This window comes from Protomyctophum bolini, assembly GCF_963924005.1.
Source record: "Protomyctophum bolini genome assembly, chromosome: 21".
NCBI lineage: Eukaryota > Metazoa > Chordata > Actinopteri > Myctophiformes > Myctophidae > Protomyctophum > Protomyctophum bolini.
Window position 1 is genome coordinate 8,851,108 of NC_137882.1, and position 18,709 is coordinate 8,869,816.

At 40.3% G+C, this 18,709-nt stretch overlaps 2 protein-coding genes across 2 annotated transcripts; both read right to left on the bottom strand.

Moving 5' to 3' along the window:
• Window positions 1–899: 899 nt before the first annotated feature.
• On the bottom strand, window positions 900–4,110 carry LOC308336723 (uncharacterized protein). The gene is made up of 4 exons (XM_080794235.1): window positions 3,988–4,110; window positions 3,071–3,231; window positions 1,397–1,487; window positions 900–1,236 (listed from the first exon to the last, which is right to left on the bottom strand). Exons 2-4 carry the CDS (start codon window positions 3,218–3,220, stop codon window positions 1,154–1,156), a joined length of 324 nt encoding a protein of 107 aa, XP_080650361.1. The 5' UTR covers window positions 3,221–3,231; window positions 3,988–4,110; the 3' UTR covers window positions 900–1,153.
• Window positions 4,111–4,234: 124 nt separating this feature from the next.
• On the bottom strand, window positions 4,235–15,699 carry LOC308336063 (uncharacterized protein). Its single transcript, XM_080793308.1, has 16 exons — window positions 15,423–15,699; window positions 13,382–13,422; window positions 12,655–12,710; window positions 12,471–12,544; window positions 11,918–11,978; window positions 11,624–11,786; window positions 11,318–11,404; window positions 10,713–10,838; window positions 9,516–9,593; window positions 9,256–9,366; window positions 8,700–8,813; window positions 7,868–7,990; window positions 6,696–7,588; window positions 6,068–6,598; window positions 5,494–5,890; window positions 4,235–4,338 (listed from the first exon to the last, which is right to left on the bottom strand). The coding sequence occupies exons 1-16, from the start codon at window positions 15,480–15,482 to the stop codon at window positions 4,266–4,268; spliced, it is 2,988 nt and encodes a 995-aa protein (XP_080649434.1). The 5' UTR covers window positions 15,483–15,699; the 3' UTR covers window positions 4,235–4,265.
• Between the last annotated feature and the right edge of the window lie 3,010 nt (window positions 15,700–18,709).

Below are 18,709 nucleotides of genomic sequence, written 5' to 3' on the forward strand. Positions count from 1 at the left end.
ACTGCTCTAGTGTAAGCCAGTCATTTGAGCGGGTCTGACAAGTGCTTCTTTTCCAGTCTAGCAGCACAATGTCGTTCTGGTTAATATGGCCCACCGTTGGTTCCATGACTACCTAAAGGGGAGGCGCCAGTGTGTTAGGGGAAGGGTTTTAGCGTTAGGTAGTCATGGAACCAACGGTGTAACCCTATATACAGTATTATGGGATATCTTGTGTTTACTTTCGGTTCTGTGCTATTCAGAGGAAGAGAGATATTTATTTTTGCTTGTTTGCTACTGAGAGTTGATACAGAATTAGAACCCTGGCTGATCATGTTTGTTCTTTTGAATTATTTTTTGTTTATTAATTCACCAGTTCTGCAACACGGACTCCTTTTTCTTTACAGCATAGAAAGAAAGCATAAGGATTATTCCAGAGAGGAGATACACAATGGTTTGAATAGGCATATAGACCTTCAAGGTCTATAGCTCGAACAGCAAGATACATGGATAGGGAGACAAAATTAGTGGTGGCCAACTCCCTTATCCTGTGCCACTTTGATTTCGCATGTACATCGTGGTTCGAGGGCTTGATTAAGTATTTTAAAACAAAGCTACAGTCAGCTCAAAATAGACTGATCAGGGTTATACTAGGGATGTAACCCAGAACCCATATAGGAAGGAACCAGTTCAGAGAGCTGAACTGGCTCCCAGTAGAACCCAAGGTTACAATGGCTAGAATGACCAGAGCCAGTATTGCAGATGTGGTGCTCCCTGCTTTTAAAAGTAAAGTGGGCAAAGGCACATTTATATAGACGCCACACAGTGGAACAGCCTTGAAACCAGTGTTAAACTGACATCCAATTTGAGGACATTTAAACAGAAGACCAGGACGTAAAAAAAAACACCTCACTTTGTCAATAATGTTTTAAAACTGCCTGATCTTTATACAAATGTGTCACAATTTACAAAAGTGCATTATTCAATAATGCTAAACTATTGTAACCATAGCATTGAGGACCTACTAGTATTATGCATTAATTCAATCTTTATTAAAAAACAATACAAAGCAAATCTATATATAAAAAAATGTATACAATAATGAATTGGCGACGGTCAACAAATCACCCCCCTTCTATCACACTGTTTGTAGGATGGGAAGTGGTCCCTGACAAATTTAATCTGCATTTTGGTTGCGCTGCCTGTTAAAGGTGAGAACTGCAGGCTCAACAGTAAGGTTGTTGATGCTGTGTGCATGCCCTGTGTGAATGGAACAATACAATAAGGAACTAGTAAATAACACATCACTGTAACAAACCACTGTGAAATATATAAGTATTGCAAGAACTGGTAAATAAAATGAAATTACCGTGTCACTGAAAACTATAATTACTGTGATGCCATGAATTGTTATGCTTACCACATGGCACAGCGAAGGATAGTCCAGGGTTGTACTGGGAGACCACGCCATCAATCTTTACACTCACAGCGCTGGTCAAGACGTTGTATACCTTAATGCAGAAAGAAAATGCACAAGTTAGTCAGGGTACAGAACAGTTGGCTCGTCAATATATGGAACCACAAAGTGCTCTAAAATATCTTGCCCGTATTGGCTCTGGACTTGATAAAACAGTAGACCAACACCAGCAGATGGCACCCCAAAATCACAGTGACAAACTTGACAATGTGCTCTAAAATATCCTGGTAGACAAGAATTATGGAGATGCCAACTGGCCTGACAAGTAATCTATGCTGCATTGCCACAAGGAAGGCTATGAAAACAAACCTGGCCTTCCAGAACGCCTCAAGAGTGCCACAGGCTGATCACCTCCATGACACGCTCGGCTCCATTGAATTAATTTGTTCAAAAGTAGCCCAGACCAATAATTGAGTGCATGAATTAACATACTTTCAGATGGTCGACATAAAATAATAGAACATTAACATTTCCACTCATTTCTTTGAGTTGATTTTCATGAGCTGTATGCCATAGTCATCAAGATTAAAACAGAGGTTTTACATATTTCACTTGCGCAATTAAATCTAGAATACATGCAAGTTTCACTTTCTGAAGTGAATATGTACCTTTTCTACAGTATTATAATTATTGAGAATCTGTAAACCGTGGAATGACACCACACACATTCAAATTGTGATGAATCACAGACCCTGACATTGACATTCTTATCGAGGGTAACAGCATTCAGGTAGTATCAGAATTTAAATATCTTGGAATCACACTAGACTCAAACTAGTGTGATTTAAAAAAAACAGATTAAAAATGTAGCCAATAAAATCAAATTCAATCTATCTAACTTCAGACACATACGACCATAACTCACAACAGACGCTGCTAAAACATGCATGCTATGATTGATGAAAACCTGGATGAAAACAGTCTTCTCTGTTAGAGCCTCCCATCACTGGAACAGTCTCCCTACAGAAGTAAGAGAGACCTCCAACTATTTGACCTTCAAATTCAACCTGAAAAGGTGGCTAAAAACAATTCAAATATGTAATCATGAGTAACTATCAGCACTATTTAGTATTCATCACCGGTGTCATTTTTCACTTCACTTTGCAGTTGTTCTGTCCCCTGTACCATGTTGATCTGTTCCTGTATTGTATTGTGTTTTTGTATGGACATAGTGTTGGGTGCCTGCACATATGCACACATGGCATCAACGCATGGTGTTGTGTGCTGGCACACTATACACCGTCTTTCTTTTATCATTCATTTTTTAAGAGCCTGCTTAATAGGGACTACAGATAAAATGTAGCTTTGGCTAACTCTGGCTTATTTACATTGAGGTGAAAACTGACATGTTGATTAATGAGCTTTGTCCCTGTCAAATAAAGAAATAAATAAAAAATCATGAGTCCCATGGGTCGACAAAATAAGGTTTCTGATGTTATAAACCAGTCCCATTCAGGTATGCGGTTAGGCGCAAGCTTGGCGCAGGGAGGAGGTCGCCCCTGCCATGCAGAGTCCAAGGCACTTTGGATAATAACATCATATCATGTGTTTGTAAAACAGGCAACATAATTAATACCCGTTAAGTACAAAAACAAAGGAGGCAGGGAGACTTCTCACCGTTGTAGCACTGTGATCAACCCAGAGGGGCTTCTGCGCATGGGAGCCCAGTATCATCTTCCCAACACACCAGTTGTCGTGGAGAAGGTCTTCGCATACGCCGATCATCCTGTATCGATAGGAAAACCACCGAAACACGTCCGTGTTCATCTGGGGTGCAGCTATCAGAAGTCAAAGCCAAAAAGGAAACACATTTTATATACAGGGCATGCCCTCAAGGCTGTGTACAGTGTGTCTTTCTCAGCTGCAACAGGCATTGAGCACCGCACCCTCCCAACTAGAAGTACATCCCTTCTTTCTCATTATTTTGAACCGAATGCGCATTATTTTGTCAAGTTGTATCCACGGGTGTTTCCATCTTTAAAAAAATAAAATAAGTCTCATCTCTAATCTGTGGTATAAATTAGTTTTGGGCTAAAACATTGTGCATCCAGGGGACACATCAATAGCAAGATTAAAGCGTCCCTTTGGAATAATCAGACGCAGGACAATGCAGCTAACTACACTGATATTGCAACACTTTTTGGATGCAATTGGTTTAACATTTGGCACTACTGGAATAGATTTTGCATAGAGAATAAGGCCTTCTGTGTGGCTTCATAGTATATTTCCAAATGCAATCAACGCATATACGTGGCACATGAGTGTACCAACAAACTAATTCAGCTAATAATAATAATACGTTTATGGAAACACTCGTAATCTGATTATATGCAAATTATTGTGTCACTCACACACACACACACACACACACACACACACACACATCTGTTCCTTAAGTGTGAACATACCCTTGCAACTTTACGCTAAATTAAATCTTGTATTGGTAGTTAATTGCATCCATTATACAACAAAGCAATTTATATCACTTAAATAATAAGGTCAGGACATTGAATAACAATCACACATTTGCTTACTCTTCACAATGGCAGGCCAGCAGATGCTGAACCACTTGGTTAGGTTTTCCTCATCCCTGGCCTGCAGAGCCACCGGTGCAAGAGGAAACACACACAACTCTGTGGCAGACAAGGCTGAATGGATCACAGACGATGGGAGACCTGAAAGAAGCAAAACCGTGTTAAATGGCCTTTCCATTAGGCTATGCAATTATGTCAGAACTCAGAAGGTAGATACATGCATGTCTAGCAATTGTTTGACATGGTAGATAAATAAGTTAATTATTTTTTTACAATACTTAAAACGTACATGTATCCTCATAAGCTTCCAGTGCAATCATAGAGGATGGTCCACTTATGAAGCCTTGTACCCTGTGGGGAAGGAAGCAATACAACAATTTACCATCCATGACATCATAACACAGCCCTGCACTTCTATGACAAGATAATGTTGTGAAAGAGGGCGGAGACATCAACTCAACTGCAGCATTTCTAAAAAGCTGTGCCAACCGTAATAGAGATTGACATATTCCCAGTTTTTTAAATAGCGTTGCTACTGGAGTACTGGTTATATATTGTTCACCTTATGACAAGCTCTACTCTACAGTATGTATTGTGAAATTTCCAGTTTAACCCATTTTGGGCGGGAACACCTTTTGGTGTTTCGAGCATTATGTTACACTTTAGCTAATGAAAAATAGCAGAACTTGTAGGTCTACTATTTTTGAAAAATCCTGAAAATGTGGCTCAAATCTTCTTTATTATTTCACAGCAAACGTTTTTAACTCAAATGTTTGCTTCTGGGGGGGGGGGGGGGGGGGGGGACATATTTCCAGATGGTGGTCGGTGGCCAAATACAGATAATGTTTTGGGTACTTGACATGAAATATTGAGCCCCACTGATACAGAAACATGAGGTATTTCAGAAAACTGTCAGAATTTAGAAGTCATTTTTAAAATTCAAGCCAGGCTGTACATCAGTTTGAGTTTGGCAAATATGGATCAGGCTTCGGGCCAGGCTGAACTTGTCAGGCTGGGTTAATTTTTTTTAGGTAAAAAATGATCTGTTGCTGCGACACTTTTAGTTTTTTTTATCTGCTATCTTAAAGTACAATAAGGGTTTGTTTTGCAATAACAGATGAAATTACATGCTGTGCATTAGTGCTGCTGGGGTTGTGCAATAACAAGAAGTCATGTGTGTTTTGTTTTAGCTTGTATACAGTATGTTGTTTTGTGATATAATGCACTGATTGGTTGGCACTTTTAATTTCGTTGTACACGTTGCAATGACAAATAAAGATCAATCTATCTATCTATCCATCTATTAAAGCTCTACTGTACAGTAGTATCTCCAACAAGACTATGCAAGTTTTAAAATATGCCATTTTCTACACAAGATGACCATTTCATTTCAACCATAACCCTTTTCACCAGAAAGTTCATCTTAGGGCAGCCTGCTGCAATCAAGGACGTGACTGAGAACAGGAAATGTTAGCGCAGGCAAGGTTATGAGCAAGAGACGCTTACTTGGCAAAGGCAACCGCCGAGGTGCTGGTTTGGAAGGGGTTGTTTTTGGAGGGCCAGCATTCTGCAGAGGTTTCTGTAATGTCTGTGGTAACAACGTCTACAGAAGGACACTCTCTGAAAGCGAAGCCTGTCAGAGAAGCCTCTGACAGCGAAGCCTGCTCCTCCTGGACAGGGAATAATATTTTACCCTGTAATTTCGGATGTTTTTTTGTTGTTTTCTTCTTCCTGATTTTGGGGCTCTTGAAATTGGGTTTCTGCACTTGGATGGCTGGGATCTCAACATCATTCTCGGGCAATTCACCGACTACAGCTTTCTTTTTCGGGGTGTTCCGTGATTCAACATGATCTGGAATAGTTTTGGGCGCATTGGAGGCTTGCTTGTTGAAAAGGCAATCTCCTGTAAAGTATAACAAACAATGAGTCATTAAATAAATTCTCCTGACGCCTCATGATAAATCTGTCAACATAAGAGTACAGTAAATCCAGTTCTATTCAAGTGATGAAATTTAAATAACTTGGATCTGACATTTAAAATGCTTGACAGTCTAAAACACAGCCTCAATGAAAGGGTCACCTGTCGTGATGCTGGCCTCACCAAGTGGGCAACCCAAGGATTTAGACTGTACAGGGTCAAAGTTGAGATAGTCAGCATGCTGCTGCAGATCCTCCGGGTTCTGGTTCTGCTCCGATAAAGCTGCCGTTGTCTTTCCTGTGGTACGAGGCTGCTTCTTCCTCACTTTGGTCGGAGCATCTTTCTTTTTGTTAGCTTTCTGCCCAGGCTCTGGTTGCTTCTTTTGTGTTCTCTCAATCTCCCCACGCTGACCGATCTCCATGGCGTCTACATCCTGTGCTTCCACTGCGTTCCACGGAGTCTCCAGACCGTGGCTCAGCCACCATTCTCCAGGTGGTTTCCTCTGCCTTTTTCCTGCCACAACCTTGTCTGGAGATGAGGCCCTTTTTCCTGACACAACCTTGTCTGGAGATGAGGCGTTTTCAACACGACTGTGTATTTTTCTCTTTTGGGTCCTTCCATTTTTTTCCTTTCCCGCAGCAACATCTTTGGACGTACGTTTTCGTCCCCCACCTGGATTCCAGATTTCCTCAGCTATGGGACAGAGGCAACAGAAAAAAAGGCTTTATGTGCAAGGGATTGGAACAATACAATTACATGAGACAGACACACAAATTAGAGCGTAACCTACCTAAACTGACATTAGTCTCTGTGTGCAGAGTCTCTCCATACTTGTTGCCAGGTGGATCCTGGCTTTGCAACTCTATAGAATCATCAGGCTCCTGGATCCTTTCTCTGGCATCTTTTGTGGACTTGACTATGGTCTGACCACCAGTCTCTTTTCCAGGTGGCTCCTGGCTTTGCAACTCTACAGAATAATCAGGCTCCTGGATCCTTTCTCTGGCATCTTTTGTGGACTTGACTCTGGTCTGACCACCAGTCTCTTTTCCAGGTGGCTCCTGGCTTTGCAACTCTACAGAATAATCAGGCTCCTGGATCCTTTCTCTGGCATCTTTTGTGGACTTTACTCTGGTCTGACCACCAGTCTCTTTTCCAGGTGGCTCCTGGCTTTGCAACTCTACAGAATCATCAGGCTCCTGGATCCTTTCTCTGGCATCTTTTGTGGACTTGACTCTGGTCGGACCACCATGCTCTTTTCCAGGTGGCTCCTGGCTTTGCAGCGCTACAGCATAGTCAGGCTCCTGGATGAATTCTCTGTCCTTGACCGGTCTGTCTTTGCCAGCTTTTGATTTTGGACCCCTCTTTTTCATTTCCAAGAACTCTTTTCCATTAGTGGTACGGTCTTTAGGTTGTTCCTCTGCTGCCGTGCGCTCTTTAGAAGGGATCTTGCGGTCTGTGCCTGCTTCGCCAGACACTTGTCGTTTTTCTGCCTCCTCTGGTTGAGTCTCTTTTGAAAACTTGTCTGCTGATCCTTTGACTTCGGCATTTGAGGTTGTCCCCTGCTTTGGCCTACTCTGTTTTATTCTGGATAGCTGAATAAGAGGGGGGGGCTCCATTATCCAAAACTCGTCTTCCTCAAGAGGAGGTGTTGGAGCCCTTATTGGCAAACATACCTTCATTGGGCTGTGAAGACAAATAAGCAGATTAGGCCACCAAGTGGCGCGTTACGAGCTTGTAGGTCTGCTATTTTTGAAAAATCGTGAAAATGCGGCACAAATCTTTGAATATATATTCTTTCAGAAGACTTTTTTTTCCCTTTTTTTACGTCATGCCTAAATGAGTTTAACTCTCAACTATCAATGTTGATAATTTTCTGAAATTCAGGTGCCTTCTGAAATGTACATAAAACTACAATAGGCGCTTGGCTCGTGTACGGCCCCTGGTACGGCCATTTCAACTCACGGTGCAGGTTTAGACTGTCGAGCCTCTTTAAGCTTCTGCAGGACGGTATGAATGTTTGCTTCCCCACAGGAGCTCTTCTCTACCGGTGGATCTTGAGTCTTCTGTCTTGGACCAGTTTCTTTACTGCAGAGGGACCGTCAACACAAAAATGAGCACCAATATTAATTCCTGAGAAGCAGTACATTTGCTGTACAATTTAGGTATTTGTTACATTACTGGAGTGCTTCCAATGTAGTACTTTTACTTCCACTTTAATACATTGTCAAATATTGTGCTTTTACCCCATTACAATTATTTGAACATTTTAAGTTGCTAGTTACTTTGTGGATTTTCATTATTAATTCCAATTAATAATAAAAAAACATCCTGCAACCAGTTCTGCCTTAACATATACCTCGGCTATTCAGGGGGAAAATCTGTTCTACGAGCCCACAACACATTGTGAGCTTGTAGATCTGCTATTTTCAAAAAAGATTTTCATGCATTTTGAAAACTTCTGTGAAAACAGTGTGAAATGGGACATTCTGCAGTGAGTAATTTTATTACTTTAAGTACAGTTTGATGCCACTACTTTTGTACTTTTAGTCAAGTACATTTTTAATACGGAACTTTTACTTGTAAAAAAAAACTGTATTTTTTACATTGTGGTATAGACTCAGGGTATGCACGTGACATCATAACAGGAAGTTATGCGGGAACGCCTACTGAGTGGCCTATCTGTTTGCGTTAAACTCACTTCGCCACTGACTTTATGCATGCTCTATTACTTTTCCTTAAGTAATAAATGTGAATACTTCATCCACCACTGACGTGTCTGATGACTTAGACTTACTCTGATGCTGCCACATTCTTCGAGGTGGCAGGAGTTTCTTTTAACTTCTCCTGAGCAGTGTTTTGTGGCTTCTCAAGTCTTCCTGCCATTACTGGTGGGTGTCCATTCTCCTGCCTACAATCAAACGTGGACATTACAATTAAGTTAATGACCGTCAATTACAACATTCAGTCTTAAAAACAAATTGACCATTGACCGTACTTCAGTTTAAGGTTGCATTCACACCAGGATGCTTTACTGCGATTAAAACTAATCCTGCTGCGTATTGTCGGAAAGTGCGCTTCCTTTGGCAGGTGTGAAGGCTCATTCGAATCTTGCTGCGAATTAAAAAAGCCGATTCTAGTTCGCCAAAAATAAACTGGGGTTTTGCATCGCTTCCAATCGCATGATCTATAAACTGTATAGCTAACATGGCATATGCATAATAATGTTATATCGGCTCATCAATGGGGCAGATCCACACACACACACACACACACACACACACACACACAACTTCTCCGGCCAATCGCATCAAGTCTACCGAGGTGAATGAGACCTAAAAAAAAAAACATACTGTGGTGCTGCCACTTTCTTCGAGAGGGTAGGAATTTTAGATGAATTCTCTTGAGCAGGGGGTTGAGGCTCCCGACTTGGTGCCGACACTAGTTTGTCTCCATTCTTCTGCCTACAAGCAAACAAGGATAGAATTAGTTCGCATTCAGAATTATTCAAGTAACTAGGCACTTTTTTTTTACAATTTTACAAAAAATGCCACAAATCATGGGAGGGGTCTATATTAGTCTACATTATTAAAAGATAGCAAGGAGGTCTCACTTTGGCTTTTCTCTTCGGATTTCCGCAGGCATTTTGGATTCTTTGAGTGTTTTTGATGCACCTGGACCAGTCTCTTCACTGAAAAGGGATCATCAAAATAAAACTATTCATTCCTGAAAGCAGTTTAGAAAACATGACACAGAAAACGTACAATACACCAACTGCCTTTTAAGGCAGTTGGATTTATTTTCTTGAACAATATTATTTGGCTCCCAAGATACTGCTGACACTACTGGTACGAGTCCATTCCCCTTCCTACAATAATAAAATTGCTATAATTGGAGAGGCCAAGACTTTTTTGTCAGGGGATGGCCAGTGTCAACAACAATATCCCCCAGTGGTCTGGCCACTGGATAGGCTACCTTCCCTATCTTGAATGAACTTACATAATGTATAATACAATTTTTTGCATAATTATTTTAGACCCATATCAAAATAATGGTCAAAATTTAGCAGTTAATTCAATAGACTTTCTGTAACCTTTTCTGACCCGGTTGTGATTGGCTGAAAAGTATCTTATTCTGCGCTGTGATTGGCTGAAAAGTGTGTCATTCTGTGCTGTGATTGGCTGAGCATTGCATAACGGTTGAGAGGGGAGAGAGCAGACCAATACAATATTATGTCGGAACTAAAGCCTGTACCCAGAGAGCGACATTACTAGATGAGGGCTGTGTAGCGGCCTGAGCCTCTAGTTAAGTCAATGACCGTTAATAATCTTCATTCCTGAAAACAAATTGACCATTGCCCACACTCGGGTTTATGTGCTGCCACCTTCGATGGCATACACAAACTTCTTTCTACGTTCTGTGTAGTACATAAGATTTCTATTGCTTATCTAAAGCGATCCACATGCACTGGTCCACTGTCAGCAGTAAGAGTGGTTTGGAGGATCCCATCTTACTGATGACACTGGACCAGACCCTTTGCTGCAGAGGGACCATTGTTAAACAGTAAGATGGGGGGTGCAGACGTTTATCCGACATACCAAAAGTCAAGATATGCGCAAAATCCGCAAATCACCCGTTGCTCCCGACATGCGTTGCGTCCGTGTGCGGTTAGGTTAGTGTTTGGGTAGGGAGTCGGACTCTTGTATTTCGGAACAAATGCCTGCACCCATTAAGATGGCGACAACACATTATTCATTCCTGAAATCAATGACCATATGACATTTGATTTTTTATTTTTTTTTAAACTTACTTTGGTTTTACCAACTTCTTAGAAGGGGCAGGCTTTTCTTTTAAGCCATTAGATTTCTTCTCTGGAACTTTCTTTTGAGGCTCCAGACTTACTACTGACACTGCTGGTACGTGTCCATTCCCTTTCCTACAATCAAACAATTGAATAGTTCCATAGCATGGTTAACAAGTCAACTTTGTTTTCCTTTTAATCATTAACTTATTAAAACATTGTATTAATTGAACATGTTGGCAACAATATGTAATTATGATATAACAGCAAGTGAGAAACAGAAACACTTAATTGTAGGACAGTCAACACAAAACTCAGTGCAACAACTATAGATGAATACACAGCCCTGCAGCCTTGCACTCAATGCCCTCGTACCTTTTTAGAGATATTGTTTTTGCCTTTATTGATAGACTAACAGTAGTTTGACAGGGAGAGAGATGGGAAGACACAGCAAAGGTCGTTGGGATCGGAACTCGAATCTGCGACACATCGTCAGGCTGGATGGGTGCCTGGACCGCTTGGCCGGCCCAGGCCAGTGCCCACATACCTGACTACCTCAAAAAAGTGAGCGACACCCACAGCCACAACACTAGAGGGAGTTTAAAAAGACTTACTGTGGTGGTGCTACCTTCATCAAGGGGGCAAGATTTTTCTTAAAAGCGATCATGTCTGGAGAGGGCTCCACCTCAAATGTATGCATCCTATAAGAAACAAAGGCACTTAAGAAAAACATGGCACAGAAAAAAGGTACACAGACTTCTGTCTACATTCTATGTAGTGCATTTTCCATTAGAATTCGGCTGCTTATCCAAAACAAGTCATCTTCGTGGTGTTAACACAGAACCCTACATACATTAAAAGTTCTTTAAATTCTACAATATCCACAATAATCCTAAAATAAATTACTTAATATTCCTTACAAGTCTGTGGGCTTCTGTAGCACCTGCTCTTCCTCCTCTTCAACGTTAAATGGAATTGGAGAAATTCTTCCCATGTCAAGTTGCACATCGCTCCCAGTATCATCATTATCTATGGGACTCGAGGTCTTAAATGATGCAAGGTTTTTAAATGGGCTGTTTAACACTACATTGAGAGAAGGGGGATAAAAAAAAATAAACACTTAAACAAAATAGAAAAAAGGGACAACAAGCAATTTTCCAAAACAGAATATTTCATAATGACAAAGGCAGTCATGCAATTTGTGATTTTCATACCAATATTCTGATCTGGGATGTTTGATGTTGCTGCTGATTGTAGGACTTTTCCTCTGGGCCGCTAAACAAAGGATTTAAAAAAAATACTTTACAGTTACAGTTGATCCAAGAGAGCCATTCTATTCTATCGATTGCATTCACACCTGCACCGAATCGTAAATCAAGTGCGATTGGAAGCGAAGCGAAACACACGTTTTTTGGTCGGAGTAGAATGCGGTTCTTTGATGCGCATTAGGATTCGAATGATGCTTTACACCTGCCAAACGAAGCGCACTTTCTGACAATGTGCAGCAGGATTTCGTTTTAATCGCAGTAAAGCTTTCTGGTGTGAATGTCACCTAAATCAGCTGCGGGGGATGTCATGTGGCTCACTCTTACTCATCAAGCTAATTCAACTGAGGAGAATACTGTCCGTCTTGACTTTTTAGCCTTTATGAAACAGCATATCTGTTACTGTATGCATAAGTTGTACTTTGTTCAAATAAGTGTTCTTGGCTCTATATTCTGATAAAAATCTGTTAAAAAATCACCAGGGGTCTCCTTGGTACAGTACCTGTGCAGCCCTTGTCTTTTCCGTCTCTTCTACCGGAGAGGGGGGAATTAGGTCTTCATCATCATACGAGGAGTCTGAGTTTTAAATAAAAGCATAAGTCAATGATATCATGGAAAACTTAAAGTATGATAAAAAAAAAGTAACACAATTCTAGTGAATAGTGATACAAATTCATCTCACTTACCAAAGATTTCATCAAGATCTTCCATACTAAGCTTTGCTGCCCTTTGTATATATGGGCTGAGAAGAAAAAGGCATGTCATTTGACTCATTTCTCAATAAGTCAAGTGGCTGAAAGGCAACTTTAATGTACAGAATGCTTTGGGAACGACTATGCGTGTGTTAGCTGTGAGCGACAGACAGAGCAAGTAGGGGAGGGGCTGCACGCAGGGATTCTGAGGGCAGCGCTGCTCCTGTGTACGTTTTGAAATATCTTTGCACCACCGCACGAATATATATTTTGGGGGTCGGGAAAATACAAGACATGTCCTCTGGGTCCTCAATGGTGGCTACTGGCCTGGCTGAAGCCATACGTCTGGTTAGTCTGCTGAGGCTCACATATTCAAATTGAATAGTACTCCCTAGGTCTGCAACAGTTAGACAAATCAATATAAACTATCATTTAAAATAATAAAATATGAAATGAATGAATCCCTATTTTCAATCAATCAATGGGTGAAAATTTGCAAACAAGAAGAATTCACACTTCACAGTAGTGACAATTATAGGCAATCTACAAGCACAAAACACATATTTTGTACACTTGTAGAATGGCCATTTTCTCTCATAAAATAGTGGTTAATCAATGTATTAAAAGGGAAAATGCACTTCTCGGTTCATGGAAAAGGTTAATAGATAGAAAATACAAGCCATAGTATTCCGCAAGTAATGTTGCCATTTTTCTAGCATACCTTTTCTTGTGAAAGACGTAATGGCGGTTCTGAGGCCTCTTCTGCAAATAAACAATAGACATTGGACAGTTAGTACTACAGAACACGTTTTAATGAGTTAATTTGTTTTGGGGAATAATTAGTTAAACAAAAAAACATCATGACTTAAATCCTGATTTAGAAAAGCAGGAGTATTACCAAAGCAGAGTGCATTGCTATAGACCGATTCACAGGGGTGCGGCCATTACTGAGGTGTACCATTAAGTGCAGCAGCACTGATTAGCTACACCTGGTCTACAGAGCACCTGCTCCATGTATTACACCTCAGTAATGGCCGCGCACAGGGCACCCCTCTGTGAATAGGTCTACAGCCAAAGAGAAGGAAAATATAGCTGCAAGCAGCGATAAGGCGGGACCAAGAAAGAAGACAATAAGCAATAAGAACAATATGCACAAACAAGATTTCAAACTTATTTAGCCTAGTGTTTTTGTGCAAAACTAATGCTTGGAATGGAATCAGAATCATGAAAACCCCCTAGTTTGACATGTCACATGCTATTTAAAGCATAATGAAATTTGGAAAATGTAAATGTTGCCATATATATGTCGTCTATGGTGTGGTTAGTGCCGGTATACAAAAATGGTCATAACTTTTTTTTAGCGATGTTTCTGGCAGAGCAGGCCTCTTAAGCGTTATTCATAGTCTAATATTTTCAGTGGTGGGGTTACCATTGAACTAGGAGCCGCGGTGAAGAGCAAACCACCGCTCTCCCCAGCCCTTCCCTCTGTTTTTACTCACCACCACTCAGCGTTATTACAGCTCCGGTGGTCACCTCACCACTGGAGTGGTGGTCACCTCACCACCGAAAATCCAGACTATGAATAGGCCTTTATTCTGTGGACCCTAATGACCCAATGAGTGTCCTCGTCTCCCCAAATGAGTGCAAATGGCTGCGCAACCCTGGCCGCCAGGGGCGCAGTTGCAATGGAGGACAGATCAAGATGGATCACAGATTCCAAGACAGTGGTTTAAAACACTTTTTTATTGACTACAGAAGTCTGGGTTATAAACGCATTGCGGAACGTAATCTGACAGGTGGGGCAGTCAGGTAAGCACCTTCGATTTAGCATTTGTACATGTTCAGAGTATCTACGGAGGCAGGCGATTTCAGGCTCAAAATCATGGGCAATGAGTCTTTAGACTCTCGTAGATTGAAAATGTCAGAATCGATAAATACATCTACGACCATCTACATTACAACATCTACCCATAGCCCTCCTATGAGACACAGACTGAGTAGAAAAAATGGTTCGTAACGTATATTATCATGAAAATTAGTGAGACCAATTATATGAAGATATTGAAAAGTGGTGAAGTGGTCCTTTAACGCTATGGCCAGAGCTAATTAAAACATGGCAACAGTTGAAGACATCAAATGAATATCGGTTGGGTTGCCAATTGCCATTAACACAAGCAAACAATAATTGCCGATTAGCTCCAGCTGTGAAACAATGTCACTGATCAGTTCTAGCCCAAAATGTAGAATCTGGTAGATGTATTACTATTTATTTATAGATTGACATTTTATTGAAAATGTCAGAATCGATAAATACATCTACGAGAGTCTAAATTGTGGGCTAGGTCAGTTCTGTAGTTTCTGTGATTGAAAACAAAAGACAAAATCGAAGTGCCCCCGCCCTAAACGCTGTTATTTATATTTGTAAATTGTAGGCCATTAAATGTTCCTAATAATTGAATATGAAGGATAGGACCCGGTTTTAATTAAATCCTCTTATTGTATTGAACTTGAACTGTTCTTTTCCCACTGCAAAGTATTCAAGTTTCGCTCCCCTTGGCTTTAATTCAACCCAGGTGGTCTTCATTACTCAATTCACACACGATGAAACAATAAACATACACGGCAAACTATGGCGGCTAGTCAAACTGTTGCTGCTTTTATTCGTGTAGGAAAATAATGTGCATGTACTCACGGCAAAAATATTTTTATAATATTATTTTAAATTAACGAAATTAACGCCCCCATTGTGCAAGGAACCTTACCAGAGTAGGGGTAGAGGGACATTTCTGCGGCTCAATTGTCCCTTTATTCGGCAGTTTCATGTTTTCCTCCAAGCTACAAGTAGTACCTTCTTAAAACAAACGCGATTCGTTCATTTACGGTTCTGGCGACGAATCCGACGAGTCAACTAAAAAAGCAACTGCAGGCCAGGCAACTACACACTTCAGCAACTCGTTAAGAATCTGAACATGATGTAAAAAGCACCAAGAAACCAAATAGCTAGAAGCTAGCGATAGTAAACAAACCGTTTGTGTACTAAATCTGAAGAGCCCGCCGCCGACAGGACGGAACCCCGGAACCAGAGCTTTTAAATAGCATAATGGCTTGACTTCTCAACCTTACCGCCACCTACTGGATGACCCCTGCCTAACTCCCTGGTCCAAGTACAGTATCTGTTTGAAGGGAAAATGATATCAAAACAGTTTTGTTAGAATCTAAAACGTATTCTTTATTTAAAATACATTATGTAAAGACAAGGAAAAACATTTTTACATTGTTCATTTGCAAATTAAATAAACCTAGCATTGAAAAAAGTTGAGATTTTAGAATCAAGAATCAAGAGAATCAAGAAAGTTGTACACAAGTGTGGCAAAATGAATAACAGAATAGGCTATGCCTGAATAAATACAAACACTGACATGGTACTTGATAAAAATGTATAGTGATCTAATGGGTAATTCTTCCAATACGCCACACGCTTAGTTGTGTTGTAAGTTGTAACAGTGCTTTACACTTATCTATGCCTTGAGTTGAGGGTTGTTGTTAGATATTGAATATGCTGGGAAACAGCCATAAAATGTTCACAGGTTTAAAAGTATGTTGCTGTCTGATTAGATGATAAGAACCCTCACGTGATTGAAAGTGTCAAAGAAATTCCTTAGTGTAATCAACAAAACAGTTTCAAACAATTGCATAAGAATATATATATATTTATTTATTTTGTTTTGTTTTAATGATCATGATATATTAGGCTAAATAAACATGAGGTAGGCTATTTGTATTGCTATTATGTCTATTAAAAATAGACATATTTAGCGAAATATCTTTTTCTGCTTCTCGGCTATCTCCATCGGTGACATGGATTCGGGGCTGACGTCCTCGTACAGTGGCTGTTTGACGTGCCTCCAAATGACCAATACGATCCTTATGGCAAACAGGAGGCAGGCAAAAGCCAACAACACAACTAGGAGAGAGAAAAATACACCAACCAATACTTTTATAAGGTCTACTCTGTGGACATAAAGATTGACACTGAAATTACAGTAGTTTGGTGGTCCTACAGTATGCCTATAACTACATCAGTGGCTCTCAAAGTGGTGTCTGGGACCCCCAGGGGTCCAGTGCAGGGGTTCCAGGGAGTCCCCACCAAAATCAGCTAATATAGCATCAAAATCTGTTTTAACCACTTTAACCCTACTTTATACTTTGGCTATTCAAATAGCTGATATACAAGCTCCTAACGTGTCACAATGTGAGCTTGTAGATCTGCTATTTTTGGATTAATCAGAAGTATCAGAAATATTCTCTGTATAGTATCCCTGGCATAAAATCTTTTCAAATGGGGATCCACAGCCAAATACGTTTGGTGGTCCATGATATGAAACTGTTTAAGAAACACTGATCTAGGAAGGTACTTCAGAGGTGTAAAATGCTCAATTTAGTTTATCAAATAAAAAAATGTTTCTCAGTGTCTTACCAATGAAAATAGCTGAGCGACTGGGTGATGTAGCATCATAGTTTTTGACCACGTTCCCAGTCAGTGCCCAGATCACCACAGGGTAGATTGTGAGAATGTACCGTACATGTTTTTCAATAACAAAGTTCTCCAGGATAAACCTGCGAGACATTGAACACAGAGAGACAGAGTGTTCTGCTAGACTTTGCAAACATTTTTCCCGTAGAAAAGACTGCTGCATATTTAGTGATTCGTACCGAGCTGAATATCGAACCCCATTTTCGTTTTGTCCCAACCCAACCCTTTGGTGTGGTTTGGGCTTTAGATGAGGTGTAGTCACTCTACTGGCATGGTGGGTTGTGTGTCGTTTTGCCAAGTCGGAGATTGGGGTTCGATTGCCACGTGGTGCGAATCACTACACAAGTACACATACTTACCACACAAGCAACACTACAGACAAAACAGAGAGTGTGATGGTGGCAGCATCCGTCGGAGGCATTTCTACCTCATAGATCAGTACAATGGCAATGTTAATATGGGTTGCAATTGTTGTCCATGTTGTGTACAAAGCCACACCATTCTGAACCTTCAGATATAAGAATATGAAAATGAAATACACTCATATGAACATAATACTGTTGGCAGATAAGGGTTAGATTGTTTACCTTGAAATCGTCTTAACCAAATCATGTGGATGTTTCATTGATCACACACTAACCATGACAGATCAACTAAAATTTACTTGGACAGTACATAAACTAGTTTTACTGTCAGTAAATGTCAATATAAGTGTCATACTAACCAACACACGTATGATCCAGAGTTCAGCTTTGTGGTATTTGTTGAGCCATGCTCCATACACATGCAGCCCATGGCATGAGAAGCCTATCACAGCATAGTTTGAGCAAATGACCAGAAAAAGAAAAACCATTGCGGCAATCTGCACCCTTTAGATGTGACAAAAGAAAAGGACATTTCATTATTTTTGTTGAAAAGATTTTCAGGTTGTATAAACCTGTCACAAATTATGCAATTGTTGACAATACATTTCTAGAAACACAGAGAGCCCCATGTCAGAAATAGAATTTAATTAAATTAATATTACATGTAATAAAAGTGATCCAAGTAAGTCCCTTACCCTCTGTCCCAAACAAACAGCCAGCCACAGTTAAAACACATATTTATGCTCCAGCTCACAAATAATCCATAAGGCAACACTGCGGGACTGCAGTAAACATAACCATTGCCATTCCTAAAGAAAGGAAAAACGATTTATAACATTTAGTGACAGGTGTCCTTTGCTATGCCACATTATAAAAGTTGAGCCTGGAAGTTTAGACAACCATGGGGAAATAAAAATATTTTCCCAATTTCTGCAATTGACACTTTCTGAATTTACCTAACCTTAAGTAGTATTACCCCAAGGAAGTTAGAACAAACGCAACTATTTTGTATAGCATTCTTTTAGTGACCCTTGCAAACATTTACTTTTCTTGACCAAAAAATGATAGTTTTAGTATCTTATATATCAAACGGTAAAAGGTCCTTACTTTCTGCAAATGGTAGAAAGGATGTAGCCATGCATCACAATAA